This window comes from Festucalex cinctus, chromosome 7, assembly GCF_051991245.1.
Source record: "Festucalex cinctus isolate MCC-2025b chromosome 7, RoL_Fcin_1.0, whole genome shotgun sequence".
Classification (NCBI taxonomy): domain Eukaryota; kingdom Metazoa; phylum Chordata; class Actinopteri; order Syngnathiformes; family Syngnathidae; genus Festucalex; species Festucalex cinctus.
This window is the reverse complement of record NC_135417.1, coordinates 19,283,411-19,303,690: the sequence shown is the minus strand read 5'-3', so window position 1 is coordinate 19,303,690 and position 20,280 is coordinate 19,283,411. Positions and strand designations below refer to the sequence as shown.

Genomic DNA, 20,280 nt, shown 5'->3' with positions numbered 1-20,280 from the left:
AATGCTGCACAAAGGCACAGGAGAGAACCGGTTTTGAAGTTTCAACAATTATAAAACCGAGGCTTTGGTTGCCATGTGTCCCAGAAGCATTTTTTCCCCCCAAGTAGCTTATTGTCGTTCTCCATTTGGACCGCATTAACTCTCGCTTTTGCCAATTATTCTTTTCATCATCCATCCTTTAGAATACTGTATCTTTGTGTTTGAGCCAGCGCTTTCTCAAACCTTAAGGCATTTGAAAATTGATCAAAATCATTGTTGATTTTCCTCCCTATGATACTTATTTTTTTTTGTACGGAAGTAGAATACGTTGTACAACAGACCGATGTTGATTCCTGTGTTCGCGGACAAATAAATAAAAAAGCTTAGTTTTGAAGATTGTGTCCTCATTTTTGTTGAGCCTTATCAAATTCTGTCTTCCCGCTCCTGGCTTCTCTTCCTCCTGAAAAGTGTTCCATCTGACCCAGTGCTTTAGGAATGTCCAGATGCATAAATTGTGCTGTCATTAAGATGTTTCTTTTCCTTAAGTATGTCACGTGCCGTTTTCCCCCGCCCCTCATGCTATTATTACTCCAATCCTTCCTGAGCAGATGAGATGCTGGTAGCCTGGGAAACGTGAATGAAACCTTTAATGTGCGATGTTGTCCCTCATTCCCCCTGAAAGAACACGATGCGCCGTTAAACCCCAAGGAGTAAAACCACCCACCAGCATTACAGAGCGCAGGGAGCTTGTTAAAATGGCCCCTCTTGGCGCCCTGAGCTTTGGAGTATGCCATGTTTAAAGTACAGTTGACAGTCGCGCCGAAGCACTCAGCATCCATTTCCAAGCGCCAAGGTCGTGACCTTCTATTGCTACTTTGTTGTGGTTCACTTTAAGTGCATTGCAGGTTGCCTTTGTTAGTGAAACAACGTTGAATTTATTAAATGGCCGCCTTTGATGCCTTTCTTTGCTTCGGGGCTGCCGTTAATGCATACAGAGGGAGGTGACTTCACATTATAAATGTCTTCCACCCACTGTTTTCCACAAGAAAATGAAAGGTTGAATTGAAGTCTTTTTGGCATTTCGCAAAGTATTATTGTTATTATTTTTTGATTAAGGTGGGACCTTTTTGAGTGTTTTTTGCCCAGGGCACAAAAGAACAGAGGCCTGCTATCGGCTTTATGGTTCTGGTAAACAATGTGAGTAGCACATCGGGGGGTGAATTTGTAAGCGCTGATGCTGTCAAGATACAGAAGTTAATTCCCATGCAGACGTCCTGCAAGCAAGTAGCGCAACTGTATTGTGCCGTCACAAAGATTTAGTAATATGACTTCCTAGGATTTTATTGGAAATTCTACTGCAGAACACGAGAAACCGCTGCCAAACATTGATTCAGCAATAAATATTGAAATGTAGCTCAACATTCTATGGCAACTTCTACTCACGCTACTTGCATGTTATTGACATTACAGTGACTATTATTTGCTCAAGAAATTTATTAATTGAAATGAAGTGCAATATATATGTAGTGATGATTTTTTTTTTTTTTGTAGAAAAAAAAAATGTAGGGATGTTTGATACCCTTTTTTTATACCAGTATGAGTACTCTTGAATATTTACATTAGTACTTCTGACAGATAATTTTAAAAATGTCCTCACTTCTCACTGGTGATACGTTGCCCCTCCCCACACACAATAGGAAAATTTTGTGAAGTAGAGGTTGACTTTTGATAATTATATATTTTTTTATGTTTTTTTTATTTTTTTTTTTTTTTTTATTATTTTTACTATGGTGGTGTGGGGATAGACAGTATACACACCTCTATTAAGCCATTCTGAAACCCCCGACACGTCTCCCACTCATCTAAACACTTGTTACACATAATAAATGTAACTTTTAAAATGCAAAATCTAAGATAAATGCCAAGCTGCTGATTAAAGTCCGAGTTCATAAATTGTGAGCGGATAGACAATGGTGAGAAACTGTCGGCTTAATAACTACGGCAAGTTTTTATTTTCAATCATAAAATAGATTGCCTTAACCAAATTTCGCAGATGAAATTCCACAATAGTTAATTTGCAATAACCAAACTGCAAAGTAGCTAGGGAACACTGTATATCCCAATATAGCATTTTTCGTTTAAATTGCATGAAGTAAATGACAATTTTCTATTCTTGTCATTCTAGTTTCTGATTGTACAATGGCCACAAAATGTATCAGCCAGTGTCTCAAGTACTGATACCTTTAAATAAGGTGGAGTATCCGCCTGATACTGATACCATAGTTCTTTTTAACAATTATGTGACCGACGCAACTTGTAGCTCTGTTGTTATGATGGACTATCATTTCCATTGTAAAGACATTTGACATTTGATCATTCCCTTTTTGGAGAAAATACAGTTTATATTAAACCATTAAGCTATAACAAGACTTTTTTTTTTTCTTGTCTTTTTTTTCCCGACATGCACTCTGTTTGGTGCTTGTCTGCCCACTTGAATAAATCATTTGACCAATAAATCAACTCTCTTCCAATAAAAAAAAAAAAGTTGAACTTCACTGTAGATATATGGCTTCTAAATAGACCCATGTGAAATAACATTCACCTACAGTGTGTCACTTATGTTAAATTTACTATATTCTTTTGAGACCATATGGACTTTCCTACAAGTGAAAACCTCCAGATTTTCTTATTCCGTGATCTCTCAACCTGAATCGCAACCTACTTTTGATTCATCTGGAAACACTCAAGTGCATGTGTGCTATTCAGATGTAAAACGTATGTTGTCATATTGGACCAGCAAGCCAACACTGTAAACGGGTGGCATTTGGATGATGTGACATTTGCTTCCGCTTATTAGTCTTATTCTAGCCAAGCTGTTGTGAGTTACACTGACAGAAATTGGGGTCACACAGATGCGCACTGATATGATTGGCACCTGGGAGACTCATGGTTTCACACTTTGGGGATTATCCTCCATTTTCCAGGACGTTATGCCTAGAGACTGTGAGAAGCATGACATCATGATTGGCCAATGGAGGTTGTGGCTTGCGTGTGTGTGTCATCGCACATTCACGATCACGATCAACTCCCAGGTCCAGCGAAAGATTACACTGGGATGTGGAAACTGTGTTTCAGTGCAGCTATTATATAATGTAATCGAAAGTAATGGTTGGAAAGGGGGATTTCAGCTGGGAGCAGGCATGTAGCTGCAGTGCATGTTTGGATTTGAAATTTATTGCCTTCTGTCAGTGAATAAATTGGCGTAACGTTAAAGTCTACGGACTTGAGAGCCATACGTTGTTAATACCTGCTCCCTTGTCTGTGAGTAATCATAAAGGTGTATAACCAAGTCCAGAAATTCCAGCTGTCTGCTTGACTTTTTTTTTTTTTTTTAAGTGAAATTTATATGAAATCCCGGGTTTGTGAATGTACTAATTGCACACGCTTTGAATCAAACGCTTCAAACAACTTTATTTTCCTCATTGTTTCTTTCCTCTCTACCCGCAATTGTGTTCCCCATTATCCCATATTCCACTTGTAAGCATGTCTAAATATAGATCAAGAATTTGCTTAGGGGCCACTCGTTTGTGGTGTGGTTATAGAGACGATTGGGTATTTGCCATAATTGTAAATGCATGTGTATAGCCTAAGCTCATAAAGAGAGATGGGGGAGTAAAAGGGGTATTTGGCTTTTTTTTTTTTTTTTTTTTTTTTTTTTTTCTGGCTCGAGCTCCTTCCCAGCTGCTGTGCAACTCATGTGTCCCTTCCAACTAAGGGTACTCATTAAGAGACATTTATGCTGCGCTGATACACTTTTCAAACACGTCTTTTTCTCCACAGAAGTGTCACCTGTTTAACACCACATTCTTGGAAATCAGCTCAAATTCCTTCCCCCCTCATTTTTTTTGTGGGAAATTCTTACTTTTCTACAGAAATAGAAGCGCTCACATCCTGTCCACAATCAGCCACGAAGAAAAAAAAAAAGAAGGATCTGGCAGGGTCTATCCTGTGAAAGCCGGGCCTAAAAGAACAGAACAGGCAGGCGTGCCGCGGCGTTTTATATGGCTCTTGTTCTTAGCCTTTGATGACACTGTTTAGTTTAGGAAATATCTAATAAGTCAAGTATTCTGTCTAATGCGCTGCCAGTGGGTTTACTATTTGCTCAGAGGTCTTGAAACACTATCTCTGCCACGGCAATAATATACATTTAAAATTCCCATGGAGTTGCAGAGTGCAAGGGGGGCAGCTGGGCGTACATGCTGTAATAGCAACCATGTGCATGATGATCAGATGAGGATACAATTGGAAGGTGTGGGGCATCATAGTTTTGGCCAAAAACCGTCAAAAATCTTTGTTTTTAAATCTGTTTTTGTTTTGGTTTTTTTTTGGTTTTTCGGTTGCATTGCTCATTCTGCCCCAAATTTAAGTATTGTCATTATTGTTCTATGGGAGCCAGTTTTTATACTTTTTTATACTCCTCATTATTGTTTGAATCTCTGCAATGTAGTCTCAAAACTGGCCATGAAATCTTTTTTTTTTTTTTTTTTTTTTTTTTTTTTTTTTTTTTTTTTTTTTTTTTTTTTTTATAGCCGCAATGGTTGGAACTCGCCACATCTGGAGCCAAGCATACAATTTGGGCTGCTTTTTGCGTGATACCACAGCCACTGCAAAAAACAATTGGATTTGACGAGAGTGAAGCCCTTCTTTAAAGATATATTCAATATTTCAAAATTGCTAAATTATGTTTCAAACCACAAAAAAGGTCCCACAGCATGCCTTTAATGTTTTTGTGGCTATATGATGCTCCGTTTCATTGTTCAATTGGTCCATGGTTTCAGTCAAGTCAGATATTTGGTTTATGTCTTACTGTAAAGGATCAGGACACACAAACGCTGCAAAGAAGCAAATGCTCTCTTGTTTATTTAAAACTCATTGCTGACTCTTTACTTTATGCCTATCAAGGCATTTTTATATTTGAATGTTTAAAGTTTTCTACACATTATTCTTATGCATCATTGTCATTGTCTTTTTATTATTTTCAGTTAGTTTCGTTGTCGACAGATGTTAAAGTAACGGAAAACATTTCACACATGATTATATTTACACGTAAATATCCACACTATTATTCTTATCTATTGTTATTTAATCTGGCATTTTGGTGTTTCCATTGGTTGCATTTCCAAATTCAATAGAAGTAACTTGAGAATGAAATGTTGCCTTTCTTTTTCTTTGTGCTTGTACGCAGATGCGTAAACATGAGCAGAAGCAGAGCAGCCGAAGCTCCTTGACAGGCATGGACTCTTCGTCTCGCTATAGTGGGAACGGGCAGGACAGCGGCTTCGGAAGCGACAGCGCTCGCATCCGAATCGTCCAGATTGAGCAGCAGAGTGGGACCAGTCACCACTGCATAGCCAGGCCCTCCCAGAAGTCCACCATTACCAAAAACCTCAACTTTATTCCATTCGACATCTTTCTTACTGCTAGTAGGCTGTCTGTCATGGCCTATGAGTGTTGTAATCCCCCGCAGGCCCCGACTTCATTAGACAGCATGCAGGATAGGAAAGAGCCAATTCAAAAGGTAAATACAACAAGTGTGACTTGGAAGCTCCCACGGTCTGAGTGTGGGTGTGTGCATGAGAGACCCTTTGTGTCCGTGTTAAATACAAGTACATTTGTGTTATGTAAGCAAGTAAACAATGTGAAACTTGTTGTAAATCAAATCAAACAAATCTATGGTTCAGGGCTGACCAATCACAGCAAATGACAAAATGGCCGCCACCTGAGATGAATAAAAACTGGTGGATTTTGCTGCTTAACTCGTGTTGCACTAACGTAATATTAATCAGAATGGCATGTAAGGACAAGTGGAGCTGTATACAACATATTATTGAAAACTTTTTGGTTGACATCCCATTTAAATGGCTAAAATTTGGAATATCGAACAAGTAATGCACAGAGTCAAATTATGTATGGGCCTCTAAGGATAGCCACTTTGTTTTCATTATGTTTTGTTAAAGAGATGCTCAAGTAAAAAAAAAAAAATAGTAGTAGTAAACAGTATGTTCTATGCGACCTCGCTACTCTAAAAATGGCATTCTGATTATTATTGTGTTTGTGGAATATGAAGTAAGCAGCATCCATCTCAGGGGGTGGCCATTTTGCCACTTCCCGTCGACTAAAAAATGACATCACAGTAGCTCAGGTGACTTTGGCAAGCCAAGCCGTGATTGGTTGTTACCTTAGCCCTGAGGGATTGTGATGTCATTTTCACTCGGCAGCAAGTGGCAAAATGGCCGTCCCGTGAGATGGGTAAAAACAGGTGGATTTTTCTTCTTAGTTCATATTCCACAAATGCAATATTAATTAGAAGGTGTCGTTTGGACTCATGGAGCTGCATAGAACAAATTATTGTTCAGAAAATGTTTGACTTGCCTTCCCATTTAACTTCAACATAGCGATCCGTTGACACCTTCTTCAGGTCGGAAAGAGTGTTCTCAACCAGCCCGAAATTCAGCCTGAGGCTCCTCCAGCATCGACCTCGGCATCTCCAAACCCCGCTGCCCTGACAGACCTGACTGCCGAAGACATCCTCAACAGCAACGTCTCCCCTATGCCGAGAGGCAATCTGCTCGCACTGAACTCCGTGTCAACCCCCAGCCGCTCCTCGGCACGCCAAGCGCTGGGGGTGACGATCGTAAGGCAGCCGGGAAGAAGAGGGCCTGCTGACCAGGTGCTGGAACCGCTGCTCTACCTGCAGGTCATCCAACCTTCTGCTCTTCTCAGCTGCCACCATCGCAAGCAGAGAATGGAGTTCTCTGTGTTTGATGTGGCCTTAAGAGGAGTGGCTTCGGACTACAAGTGCCTTGGTATGAGTGAGACAATCCAATCTGGTCCACTTTATTTCCATAGTGGATTTTACCCTTGAAATCATTGAATATTTTGTTCTTGTGTCTCCTGTCATTCTCTTCAGACCAAGGGAAGACGTTGCCAGAATCTCTGGATTACAGTGTGTCCTGGCTCCAAACAGCAGCGGGTGAGGTGGACAGCGAGACTGGCATCCCTCCACCTCTGCTGTGCCTTCAGATTAAAGACTTCCTCAATGGACCCGGTAGGAAGAATTCACTTTTGTTCACAGATGAAACTTAGGCTGAAGATGATTGTTCCACATCTTTTAAAACACATCTAGCATGTCAAAGCTCTTTGGGATTTCCTACAGTGTGTGTGTGTCCTGAGGATTTGATTTTCACAGGGCTTGGGTGTCTATTTTTAGACTGATATTATATCCATATGAGCACCTTGAAGTGAAATATTTTGACTCGTGGGTTTGTCTTACATTTGATCCAAATTGATCTGCAATAAACAAGTGTGTGAGTGGGCTTTTGAGTGGATGAGTAAGTGGAACTTCCTCATCCCTTTGAGGATTTCATGAATCCATGAACAGTGTGCGTAGGCGCAGGAAATCCTTCACAGTTTAGCTCCCTGATCCCAGTAGGCCAGCCGGACTGTAGTTGTTATTGATGATGGTTCGGGGAAGAAATTTGCCCCCTCAGCCACACACATCCCTTCCTGCTGTCCACGGAAAGCCCTCAGTGTATCTGTCCGCTAAGGATCATTCAGCACAACACAATGCTGCTCTGTACACCGCAACAAATGCACAATGCAGCCACGCACAAATTTCCATCTACCCATCTGCTTCTTTTAGAGGACACCAGAAGCAAAAAAAAACAAAAAACAAAAAAAACATGAGCTTTTGCATATGGTGCATTGCAAGCGCAAAGTCACAATTTAAACTTTTAGTTCCAACTTCCAACGTCTTTTGTCCTTGTATTTATATGCATTTTGTACGGACGGATGAGTACCGATATCAGGTATCAGTATTGGGCCGTTACCAGGCCCAATTTCAAGGTATTGATACTTGCAATGGTGGTTGATACTGGTGGCCGTTTTCTGGTCAGGAACTATAAATTAGAAATTAGAATTACAGTTTACAATTACAGTACAGAATTACAGCTCTACTTACAAATGTTCCTTCATACAAAATTTTCAAGTTACGAAACTCCTCAACAGGAAAATATTGCCTCTTGTTACGAAAGAAGTTTCAGGATACGAAAGGTAAAAATACAGTATGGGCTGCTACTCGCAGCTCCCAAAGTTGCCTGAACGCAACATACTTAGAGCTGCTCTGCCATTGGCTGTTACTGGCATTTTCCTGGCATCCCATTGGCTAAGAGGGACCTGTACCGTATGTGTCCACAGATACATAATAGATATGTTTCTATGTAGCGTCCTCGTCATTCGCCCCTCGGGCCATGAGGTGTTTGGATAGTTTTACGTAAATGTATTAACTAACGGCCGACGAATTTGTGCAAAAATTCAAACAATTGGTGATTGATGAAGGCATGATTGAATTGCGACGAGACGGGCCTTTTTTGGAAAAAGATGCCTCGCCGTACCTGAAGTTTACAGAGTTTCAGAATTTATTGAAAAGAATCACCCCGAAAAAGTGTTCACCGTTCAGGCGATCGCTCACTATGATGATGTTTGCCTTGGACATTTTCGAAGGATTGTTAAAAAAGACAAGGGCTCCAGGTGGAGGAGTGGAACCGTCACTTGCCTTCGGTGCCGGATGGCGTGTGTTCACTTCTCCGCCTGGGAGATCATGTGTGGCTTACAGAGTGAGTGATAAAAAATAAATGAATAAATAAATAAATACATAAATAAGATTGTTTAAAAAAACAAAAATCCTTGGATCAGTTCTTTACAAAACACCAGGCAAAAACACTTCTGAGAGAGAAGAGGAACCAAAGAGGGCAAAAAACAAGGAGGACAGCAGTTAAAAAGGTAAATGATCATCATTTTTATTTTTTACTCTATCCATCCATCCATCCATTTTCTGGACCGCTTATTCCTCACAAGGGTCTCGGGGGTGCTGGAGCCTATCTCAGCTGGCTTTGGGCAGTAGGGCAGGGTACACCCTGGACTGGTTGCCAGCCAATTGCATTTCTTTACTCTATTCTTTGTTTTTTACATTATGCACAACTCTCATTTATTGTGCAATAATCTAATTGTAACATGTATTTGTTACATGTTTTGATGCATATTTATGCTTTATAAAACATTTGTGTCTGAATTTTGGGAAGCTTGGAACGTATTAGGGCATTTACATGGAAAATGCGTCTCTACTTACAAAATGTTGTACTTAAGAATTTTCTTCCAGAACCTAATAATTCCGTAGAGGTACCACTGTATTAAAACATGGCTGTATATTCAATGCAATTAGAAATGTTATCTATCAAAAGTGCTATTATTGGTACTTGGTATCTGTATCAGTGACTACTCAAAGAGTTGAGGATCGATTGGATTCTGGTATCAGTCTGAAAAAAGTATTGAACATCACTAATATGTGTTTCATATTGTGTATACATCACTAAACATGTAATGCATAATAGTGATGGAGTTGTACTTCTTAGTCTCCTACTGGGCGCAGGCTATGCTGCAAATCATCTGGATTCCTATATAATCTGTTGATCTCACAAATCCAACACTTTTACAACCTAATGTGATTTGGACAGCCAAGGTGGAGGAGAGTGGAAGTATAAATCTAGCGAAGCGGGAGAAGCCAAAAGCAGGTCAAGATGAGATGGAAACAGTTTGCTTCAAGCTGTGCTTGCTTTTGTTTGTCAAGAAGTTGCAGATATGTGAATGACTTTTGGCTTGCTCCAATAGAGGTGGCCTCGGCAAATCACTTGCATGATTTCTTTGACACAGTTTTTTTTTTTTTTTTTTAATAATCTATTAATCTAATGGTAATGTTAATCTAATAATAATCCATTAAATTATGACAAAGCAAGCCAGCAGCACAAAATTTGTACATGCACGCTAATATCACTTGATGAATTAGTAGTGCAAAGTATTTAACAGCCGAACATTAGAGTGCCTTTGTTTTCAGTCCTTTTGTCTATATTTTAAATGCACACTTAATCATGCACATTTTTCCATCCCACACACACACAAATGGCACAGACATAATCCAGGCTCAGTGTGAGGTTGGCCTGCCACCCCCACACAGCCCAGGTCAGCATGTGTTGGAAATATCTGGAATTGACCACACATGCTACTGGTTTCCCTTCACCCACGGCACCTTCACAGTACTCACACACTGAAGTCAAGGAATTGCAACTCGAAATATGGATAAGTTTGTTTTCAGAACAATTTGTGTCTCAGCATTCATGTGCAGAAATTGCCTGCACACAGTCAGACATATACCGTTTGTGAGTTAATAATTTTTCACATATGGACAAAAATCCCCCACAACTGTTAATAAATAACTTTTATATATATATTGTATTCAACTTTTATTTATTCAGATCAGACTGCGTGCAGCAAAGAAAAAAAGCAAATTAAAATTTCATTGCAATTAATACAATTACTAAAACTTAAATAAATATAAAAAAAAAAATCTGAAACAACTTAACATGTCATTATAATTAATACAATTACTAAAATCTGAGGGGCATATTCACTAAGAATGCGCTGCGTCCGGTAATAGCGCGAAATATTGCACCACATAACTGCACCCGCAGTCTGCGCCCAGTTACCCACCGATTCACTAAGGATATTGCTCTAATCATATACTGGCGCAAACACGCCCACAAAACTGACAGCTTGGAGCAAATTTGCACCTGATTTACCACACATGGCAACTGATTTGCACCAAGAACATGGTTAGTAATCGTTTCGAGAAAGATTATTTATTATCAGAAAGCGAGGTTGGACCAAGCGTAAGCGCTTATAGTGCCATTAAGCTGTACAGAGCTGAGAGGCCAACAACGGCGTCATTCATTCATAATGTACAAATTATTGGTGCGATCGTGTTTTAAAAATATATTTTCAGAGGTTGTCGTGGGCGTACAGTATGCATCTGGCACGTAAGAATGATCTTAAATGCCTCCCCCATTGCCGATCAGCCCTAAACTAACAGGGAAATATTTCCCCCTCTTTCTCTCTTTCTCTCCTCTCTGCTTGCTCAGCCGCGCATGTTGTGCTGCAAATGGCATGCACTGCCGGAGATCGAGGTGCATCAGGTTAATACATGCTTTCCAAAAACGTTATTTGCGTCACGCAAACGCAGTGTTGCTATTTGCGCTGACGTTAGTGAATTAGACGCTGCATATCAATGAGTCTCATTTGCTTTGGGGTGGGCATATTTTGCGTCAAATGTATGCAAATGACCTAATTTACATACACGCAAATAACACCGGCGCACCGTGATGCAATCTGTTCGGCAGAGCACTTAGTGACGGATTTCCCCAGCTGCGCATGTTTAGTGAACTAGGTGCTCCTTAACTGCTCCATTTTTGCCGGTTAGCGCGGTGCAAAGGCGACACAAACCTTTAGTTAATAGGCCCCTAAGTATTTATGTATTTATTTATTTATTTATTTATTTATTGTGGTGCAACACACAACACAATTGTGACAAGAGAAAATTTATGAATGAGCCTGGACCAAATGTATGATTTTGTTGAACAAGCGTTTAAGGCAATCACTGCAAACAATTTATGCTCTCAATGTGAGACTTCTGCACTTTTGATAGGTACCCTGGTCCACTCCTTTTGAGCAAACTGTTCCATCTGTCTCAGGTTTGAAGGGTGCCTTCCTCCCAATTCATGTTTCTAGCTCCTTCCACAATAGGATTTTGATCAGGGCTTATCGAATCCCGCTTCAAAATAGTCCAGTTGTTAGTTCTTAGCCCTATTTTTTATTTTTTTGTCTTTATTGGACTTTACCGTATTTTCCACACCATCAGGCATGTCTAAAAGCCTTAAATTTTCTCAAAAACGTAAAGTATGCCTTATAATCTGATGTGCTTTATATGTGGATCAATATTGGTTAAGTACGGCTAACGTAGTCACGGGATGTCGCCAAAGTAACAGCGGTTCGAACGGTAGTCCCACACCTGGACAAGGCTGGGAGATATTGTAAATATGGATATTAATATGTGAACAATGTTGTTATTGAGTTATTGTTATATTGTTAATACTAAACCATATGTTTTGCTGACATTCCCTTTAGCACAGCTCCATCTAGTGTATGCTTCACGCAACCCCAGGCACTACAGTAGCTTCTATTCTTTGCGCCTTATAATGCAGTACGTCTTATATATGGAAAAAGTTTTAAATAGGACATTCATTGAAGGTGCGCCTTATAGTGCGAAAAATACGGTACTTATACTTACCGCCAACACGTAACGTGTAGATACTGTGTATCTTGACTTTGCTATTCCAATCATTTTGGATGGGACTGTATATGATTTATTTAAATGAGATGTCATACAGCCATGTGGCTACGTTATGTCGTGTCGAAAGCAATTTCAGCAGCATTTATTCCATATGACCAATCTCAACATCTTGCCTAATGTTCAACTGGATTGTGTCCCAGCAGAGTCATAACTCACTACAATTAACATAACTAATGCAGTTACATACAAAATGTGGATTTTCAACTACCCGACCTCAAGATTCAACAAGTATTAAAAAGTAGGTCAGTCTTCTTTTTTCCACTAATCAGTGATAGAGTGGCACACCCTCAGCCGCTATCTTTTCTTCCTTGTGTCATCTTTCCTAAACAGTTCCAGTCTCGTAACAGGTCAGTCGGCAAGTCCAAAGATGTAACTGCTACCACTTGGAAACGAGAGATCAGCCTTCTCTCCAATGAGAGGCAGGAGGTGATAGATTAGCTAGAACAAATTGGAACCATTACTCTCTTATGTCCCTGGTTCCCGTCAAAGTACGGCTTCTAAGAAATGCTGTCAGTTACTGTATACAACCTTGTGCACCTCGGAACCATCTAGCACCCTTCTAATTCGATTCAGATGGCATCTAAGGCATGTATCGTGGACCTTATACGTATGCATGAGGCTCTTTTTGTGACTTTGGGATTCTGCAGATACCTTTCAACCATTTTTGGTCACCCAAGCACGGGCTTGCACAAACATCCTCTTCACATACAGGCAGCGTGTAATTGGACACATCGCCACCTGTGTCTGACACAGCTGCTCGGCTGTCAAAAGTCAAGCAGAAACCGTCAACCTGAAACTCAAAGGAGGGCAAAGATGAAAACAAACTTTGTGGTGGTTGCGCACACACGCAGCAGGTTCAAAGGGTCAACAATGTCACGCTTGACCTTGCCAAAAATGCAGGGTAACCTGCTTAATAAGCAGATTTTGTGCAAGAAGCATTGCTGTTGTGCAGAAATGTAGATGTGTATGCACCTTAGTCAGACCATGTTCTCACAGTTTCTGTCGTGTTAATCAAAGTTGACATCAGAGAGAGCCTGTGTATGATTTTCCCCCAGCCTGTTCATATTAAAAAATTTGGAATGACTAACGGTAATTTTTGACCTACAGAACTGATGCCCGCTCCTCTCTTAGGTAGAGCAGTGAGTTTCATGACTGGTGAGACGAGGCGCTAACTCCTCTGGAGTTGGATATAAAAATATTCATCCGAAATAGAAAATTAGCTTGTTTTTACGTTTTGAACTTAATTAAACAAGTTCCGTTGTTGTTGTTCTTGCTGATCGTTTTCAAAATTTAAAAATCAATATGTAATATTTTATGAAAGCCCTGATTATAAAAATGAACCACGTCCGATCTTTCTAACAAACAAATTGTGTCAAAATTGGCAAACAACTCAACCCTTTAATTTATTGGAGCCAAACACAGCTCATCTCCACAGAGGCCACGTTTCATGTAGTTGGGAAGTAGAAGAGAAGTAGCAGTAAAACAGGCCAAAATACAGGTCTTTGGAGTGTGAAGGGGTGAGACAATTGTCTTGCTAAGTGTGGTTTAACCAAATCCAGAGTGTAGATGTTAAGTCATAAACCACTCTAATTTCCACAGGTAGGGCATTCCAGAGTACTGGAACCCAGATAGAGAATGCTTAAGAACCTGATGACTTGTTTTTAGCTCTGAGTCAGCAAAAGACCAGCATGGTGTGAGCATAAGGGATAAGTCAGCAAGACAGCCTTGTAATATTTTACAAGTAACAAAACCTTAACACCTGCCCTCCATAAGTGTGCTACAGCAAGTGGCATTATTTAAAAAAAATAAAAATAAAAAATCTGCATTGATTCAGAGGTTTGAGGCATACCCTCGTCATATTTCTGAATGAAATACGATGACATCCATGTTGGCGCAGCTCAGATTCTGTCTGCCTGCACCTCAACAACATCAGGTTACACTACCTGCGCCAATGTTTAGATGTGGTTCCAGCTGGTTGTTAAATTGAGGCTACATTCAGCGAGCAAATTGTCAGGAAACAATGTCAAAGGAAACAGCCTCCGTATGCCGGAACGCTCCACGTGGCACAAAGACAAATCAAATTCACATTGTTATATAGATGCATAGGTGTAAAGTTTTATGTGCAATAAAATCTTGTACTTTACTTCACGTGATGTTAATAAGTAATTCAGTTCCTTTATAGGTTATTGGGGACTGTTATTTTTTGTCTGAGTGGGGGCAGAAAGAGACAATTGATGTTGACAACCATACCCAGAGCCAGGCACGGCCCCGACTGTGATGAGAGCAGAACTTTATGTGATTACAGCCAGGGTGGGGTTGATTAGGTTGGGGCCTGGTGGAAAAGTCAAAGATTTGGTTGACTAAAAGAGGACAGAAGCAAGAAGATGAGCTACATGAAGCAGAGAGTGAAAAAAGTGGGGGCTGCACAGTAACCTACTCTAGATGAACAGCTGCATACATGCTTTTTATTCCATCTCCGGAAAATTTCCTGGTGCAAGTCAGGTGGAAATGATAAGCTACATTGCACAGCAAATTGCACCGATCTGCCCTCCGGTTCCATCCTTCCTTTTACCATCTGCCTCACTTCCACTGGATTAAACAAAAGAATCCAGGTTGCAGCGACTGGGACTGTGTGTGTGTACATGGGCTCTCTTGGCAGTGCTCCTGCTCGTGTCATCTCGTTCTTGTACCTGCCTGGGAACAAGACATACGGAAGGCCTAAAGCCCCCTTAAAAGCACGAGTGTCTTGAGGACCATGAAAAGCAGCTGGACTTGTTTTGAGCTGCTTCCCTCTCCCATCATCATGACCAAGTGGAAAAATGGGATAATGGAAGTGGTGTAACACGGCATGGAGTTAATTCATGTGTCTCTGTAAATTCCAGTCAAGTGTTTGAAGACTGCAGTGCACAAAGGCCCAAGCGAAAGACGTCTTGAATTTATGTGACTTTCATGAAGAAAAGATTCCCTTTCATGCTCTTCCACATTCATTTATGTTATGTATATGTTTGATTATAAGAACAGGAGAGTGAGACCGAGACCATCTGTTCTTTAACACATTTTTGCAAGCAAAGCTGAACGATCAGAGAAGGACTTGAAGTTAGATTTATGAGACGTGATAAAATGCAGCGTTCCGTCCCGTGGGTTTGGTAGCAGCACATTGTGCTCAGTGGAACGCTGATGAAGCCTGTCCCTTTTTTTAATGCAACCAAATGGAATTTGTTCAGTTATGGTGGATTTTCAAATTACGAGCAGGGACCGCACCCAACTCTGTATTTATTCAGGTTTTGTCCTGGGTTAACACTAACATTAAGAAGCCTTGTTTTAGCATTTGCACACACTAAATAGCCCATCACTAAATTGCCTGTCATAAAATGAATAGACTAGAAAATTGCAATTTCCCATCCACTGATGCAAAACCACAGACGTTGGAACACCCACAAAGCCCTGAGACCAGTGAGTGTGTGTGAGCATGATGACAATATGTCACTACCTACCTGAAAGCATTGCTCCTTTAGCTCCCTTAATATCTTCTTTCTTACTCACCACTTCATAAATATTACACAGTCGAGCACTGGAAGGATTTTCTGCTTTTTTAGATACAGCTCTGACTCTATTCCAGTCAACTGTTGATAGCACCGTGTGTTTTCATCCATCTAATTCCATCTCTCTACTTCCCTCTACAGCTGAACTGAATTTACAGCTCTCCCGTCCCTTGAAAATCAACCCAACTTTGGTCAAACTGGAGCAGACCAAAGCCTACCTGAAGAAAATTTTGCCAAACCACACGTGGAACACGCCCACCCCTCACTCATCCCCTGCAAAGATGCCAAACAGGGCCTTTTCCCCACCCCATCACAGCCAAGGCCTGAATAAAGCAAGCAGCATTGATGCTTTGGCTTTGTCCTTCCACAAGGTCTCACTCAACACCACACAGATTGTGGTTGTCATGGAAATGGAGGCCCATCCAATGAGGCCCAGCGTGACCATGTCTGTGTCATCACTGATGGGAAATCTCAACTTGAAGACTGGACCAAGCATCGAGGGTGAGTAAAACTAAAATATGTGATTTGTTTTGATGGTCATGAAAATATGTATAAATATTTTCATTTTCAGCTTTTCATTCACCTTTACTTTGATTTAGGAGTTTTCACATGTGCTGTTGCACTCCACAAGTGCAGCGACACTTGTTGCTGGAATTCTTTTTAGCAAACTTTAGTGCTTAAAGTTTAAAATTTTCAGTTAAATTCTCATGACAACATATTTTATTTCGTTGCCCAGGTATGTAAACAGCACTTTTTCTTTTTTTTTTTATAAAATGTATTCATTGCTGCATGCCAAATGTTCCATTTGAGCATATTTCGTAATTGGCATTTGGCATTTACTGTTGCAAGTAAGTAGAGGACGTGCGGTATGTGGACTTGGAGTTTGGTGGTGAGTGAGTGATTGGCTGTCACTTGCGTGTCTTGTAAGTCCCGCGGCTTTTGATTGGCTGACACATGATTTGGACTCTACCAAGGAAATGTGATAGGATTTGTCTCTTCGCTATTTCCTCTAATGTGTGTCCTAACTGTTCAATGTGAAGTTAAATGTGATTTGTTACTTCTAGGCATAACATTTGCAGTTATAAGCGCTTGTGCATGCATTGCTAAGTGTCCTTAGCAACAAAAGCGTCAAATGTCTCCAAGTTAAATGACAACAGAAGAACTAGAGACTGAAGATCTCTCACATTCAGTAGAAGTAGATAAAGGTTTCTCTTCCAAGTGGCTTGTTTGTACATGCTACATTGCTATGGAACCTCTCACTACGGTTGCTGAGGGACGAAGACAAAATAGGAGCAGGGCGGCATAAGTGCTAGCATCTGTTTTACAGATGTTGATATAGGATTACATTATACTTGGATATATGTGTGTCAAAGTGTCTAATTAAAGCCTCAAACAACTTGCATTTTGTTTACTTTAGTCTACTTAACTGCACAATGACACAATACTACTTAGTACATGCTGCTCCACTTTTCATCATCCATCATGGATATATTCATCATCCATCATGGATGTATTATTTAGCGCCATCTAGTGGTGAACTAAGTCAATAATTTTTAAAACCTACTATTAATTTCAATAATATATAGAAAAATATGTTCTATTCCATGAAGGTACATTTTCTTTCATAAACGTAGGTTTCGTAATCGCTACTTATTCAATAGGTGGCGTCACACCTTAGAGACTTAGCGACCACACATTAGGAGACTGACATTTTTCAGCGCCATCTTTCTGCTATGCTTGCCCGAAGGAGAAGAGCATCTGTGCTGGAACCAATGCACTGACCACCACTTACCTTCCACAGCTGGAGCCTGCAGTTGGTCGTCGCTGACTTCCGTGATTCGGGCTACCGTAGCTTGTCTCCCTCTGCTTTCCTCTGGCAAGCTTTTGCTAGCTTCTCCCACTAGTTGCTCTTGTTAGCCACACCAGCTAGTCCTTGGTAGCCACTCTTGTTAGCTTCTCCTGCGAGTTCTTGCTAGCCAGCCTTGCTCGTCGTTCACGCTCGCACCTGCTTAACAGGTTGCTCACTCTCTCGTTCATTCACTCCAATTAATAATTGTTAATAATTGGTAGTAGGCCTGCAAAGTGTTGAATTCCCTTGTGCACCACAAGATGGCACTAAATTCTATACACTTTCACTTTAAATGAAATAGTCGCTCAACTTTGTTGCTGTAACTATCCATACTGTATGTTAATGCTGCAATCTTGTATTAATTCCCTGTCAGGCAACTTCCAAAATGCATTATTGATTTTCTTTTCTTACATAATGTACCTCTCACTCCTTGCTGGGACCTACCTTTCTTTTGTATATCACAAAAAAATGAAACCAAAAAAAAAAAAAAAACAGAGTAATCAAAACCGTGTTAATCCTTTAGTGCTGGCTGAACTGAGCTCTCTACTAACATGGGCGTCTCATGGGACATCAGTCTTGATTCTATAAGAGAACAGAAGGACACAAACAGTTAATCATTTTCCTAAAATATGAACATATAAATAAACATGTGTCCTCATGGAATTACAAATTGACTGGAGAATCGATCCAGATGTACATATTGGACCACTGGTGTTTACTGATATTACTGCAGTTTGGCTCCAAAATGGTTGATTATGTAGACATGCATGACTGTTCTGAACAGCACGGCCATAAATATAACACTGTCACCATATGCTACAAAACTTTTATTTTCTTCCTCGTAATTCCTATTTGAGCACTTGGCGAAAACCTGTGTGGTTTCTTTACGTCTAGCTCATTATAGTTGCTAATATTTCATCTCTTGGCCCCGTCTTTGAAAGAATGTTGAAAAGTTCACGTGGGGTGAAACCTGTCGGTGTTGCCAGTGGAACAGCAGAAAGCTAGTGTATGCTTGTGTGTGGGGGACGGTATTTTTAAAGCATATGTCCAAAGCCTTGCTCCTGAGTGACATGTTTGCCTCACCTTTTTTGAGACTCTAGAGTTCTGTCATGTCCCACATTGTCTCGGTTCCCCAAGAATGCCTTCTCATAGTGTTTCCAGATTTGTTGCCATCATACGGAGACAGATGTCTTCAATTAGGGCGACCGATTGTTGGTTACAATAGATCTATCTCCTGATTTTACTTATTTTTTAAACCCAGCCGCACCACCTTCATCACTCAGCACTCCAGACTCTCCTGTCCAGTCCGTACCTCTGAAAAAAGATACCTTGGAAATTGTACTCAGATGAAAGTTAGGATTTCAGCTTGAGCGGCGTCAATCAGTCAGTGGGAATGACCCCCATGAGACTGGCTGTACATGTGAGATGTTAGACAGGAGAATGTAATAGGACTACTGCTACAATATGTACCACTACTGCTGCTACTCGTGTTGCTCTCCGGGCCCTTTCTGGATGATAGTTGATATTGATGAACCACAGCAGAACTGAGCAGAAAATCAGTGTGCTTGGACTGAGACGTAAAGACAGGGGAAAGAAAGAGTGAAGGAAAATAGTTCCAAAGGAAGTATTGTAGAAGATTGATGAAACGTTGAGAAAAAACGGCTTGAACAGAACGAGGATACAGACAAAATTAATTAGTGCACAAAGAGCAGATGTTGTGGAGATGAGTCAAGAAACACTGGAAAAAGACGTCAGCGAACAAGAGAATGGCAAAAAGGGAAAGAATGAGATATGATAAAAGCATGGAGTAGAAGAGAAAGCAGGCAAACCAGAGGTCTTCCCTGAGTATGTCATTGCACTCACCCCACCCCATCTTGTCTTCATGAGACTGGAGCTGCTCTAACATCTGGGGGTCTGTACCTGGTCAGAGCAGCCACGCTCTGCCAAGGAACAAGATGGAGAGAGAAGGGATTAGGTTGACAGTGAGGTGTGTTACCAGATCCTGTGTTAATGAAAAGCAAGTGGAAGCCCCGCATTCCTCCCTCCGTCCACGGCTCACCACTCCCCAAGGTAGGGGGGCATTCATAGTTCATTGGAAGAAAGGAGGGAGGTGGGCAAAAAGAGAGAGAACAGATGTCCAAAGGTCCATGAAATAAGACCTTCACTAATCTCTCAACTCTCCATCAGACTGCCCAAAGAGTGCCCCCGACTTCCTACCAACACACGCCTACTTTTTCACGTGCGTATGTCGTCTGACATATAAAGCTTTCACCTCAGTCCAGTGCCTCTGTGGACCCCTCCCAACCCCCATGACACCCCACCACCCTTACTCCACCTCCCAACCTTACCACCCCACTGCTTGAGGGTGATTTACTCTTGCACACTTGTAACGGAAAACGTCTGCTCAAAGGAACGACCCAATGTTTATTTAGGTGTCTTCATTTAGTTTAATGCTAATTGTCTTCTTGGATAACCTTTGAGTTATGATCAAATCTATTAGTTTACTCACTAAAAAAATATGATCTGGTTCCAAATATCCTGTTAATTCTATTTCAATTATCTTTATTGTATCCAGTACTGATAATTTGTTCCCACAAAGCAGACTGGACATA

At 40.7% G+C, this 20,280-nt stretch overlaps 1 protein-coding gene across 2 annotated transcripts in view; it reads left to right on the top strand.

The window, feature by feature from the left end:
- vps13b (vacuolar protein sorting 13 homolog B) overlaps positions 1–20,280 on the top strand; it is a 337,411-nt gene that overhangs the window by 231,258 nt on the left and 85,873 nt on the right. For both annotated transcript variants that reach the window (XM_077526198.1, XM_077526199.1), the window contains exons 35-38: positions 5,225–5,557; positions 6,458–6,845; positions 6,950–7,087; positions 15,961–16,320. In XM_077526198.1, coding sequence (XP_077382324.1) covers positions 5,225–5,557; positions 6,458–6,845; positions 6,950–7,087; positions 15,961–16,320 — 1,219 coding nt within the window. The remainder of the gene's footprint in view (positions 1–5,224; positions 5,558–6,457; positions 6,846–6,949; positions 7,088–15,960; positions 16,321–20,280) is intronic.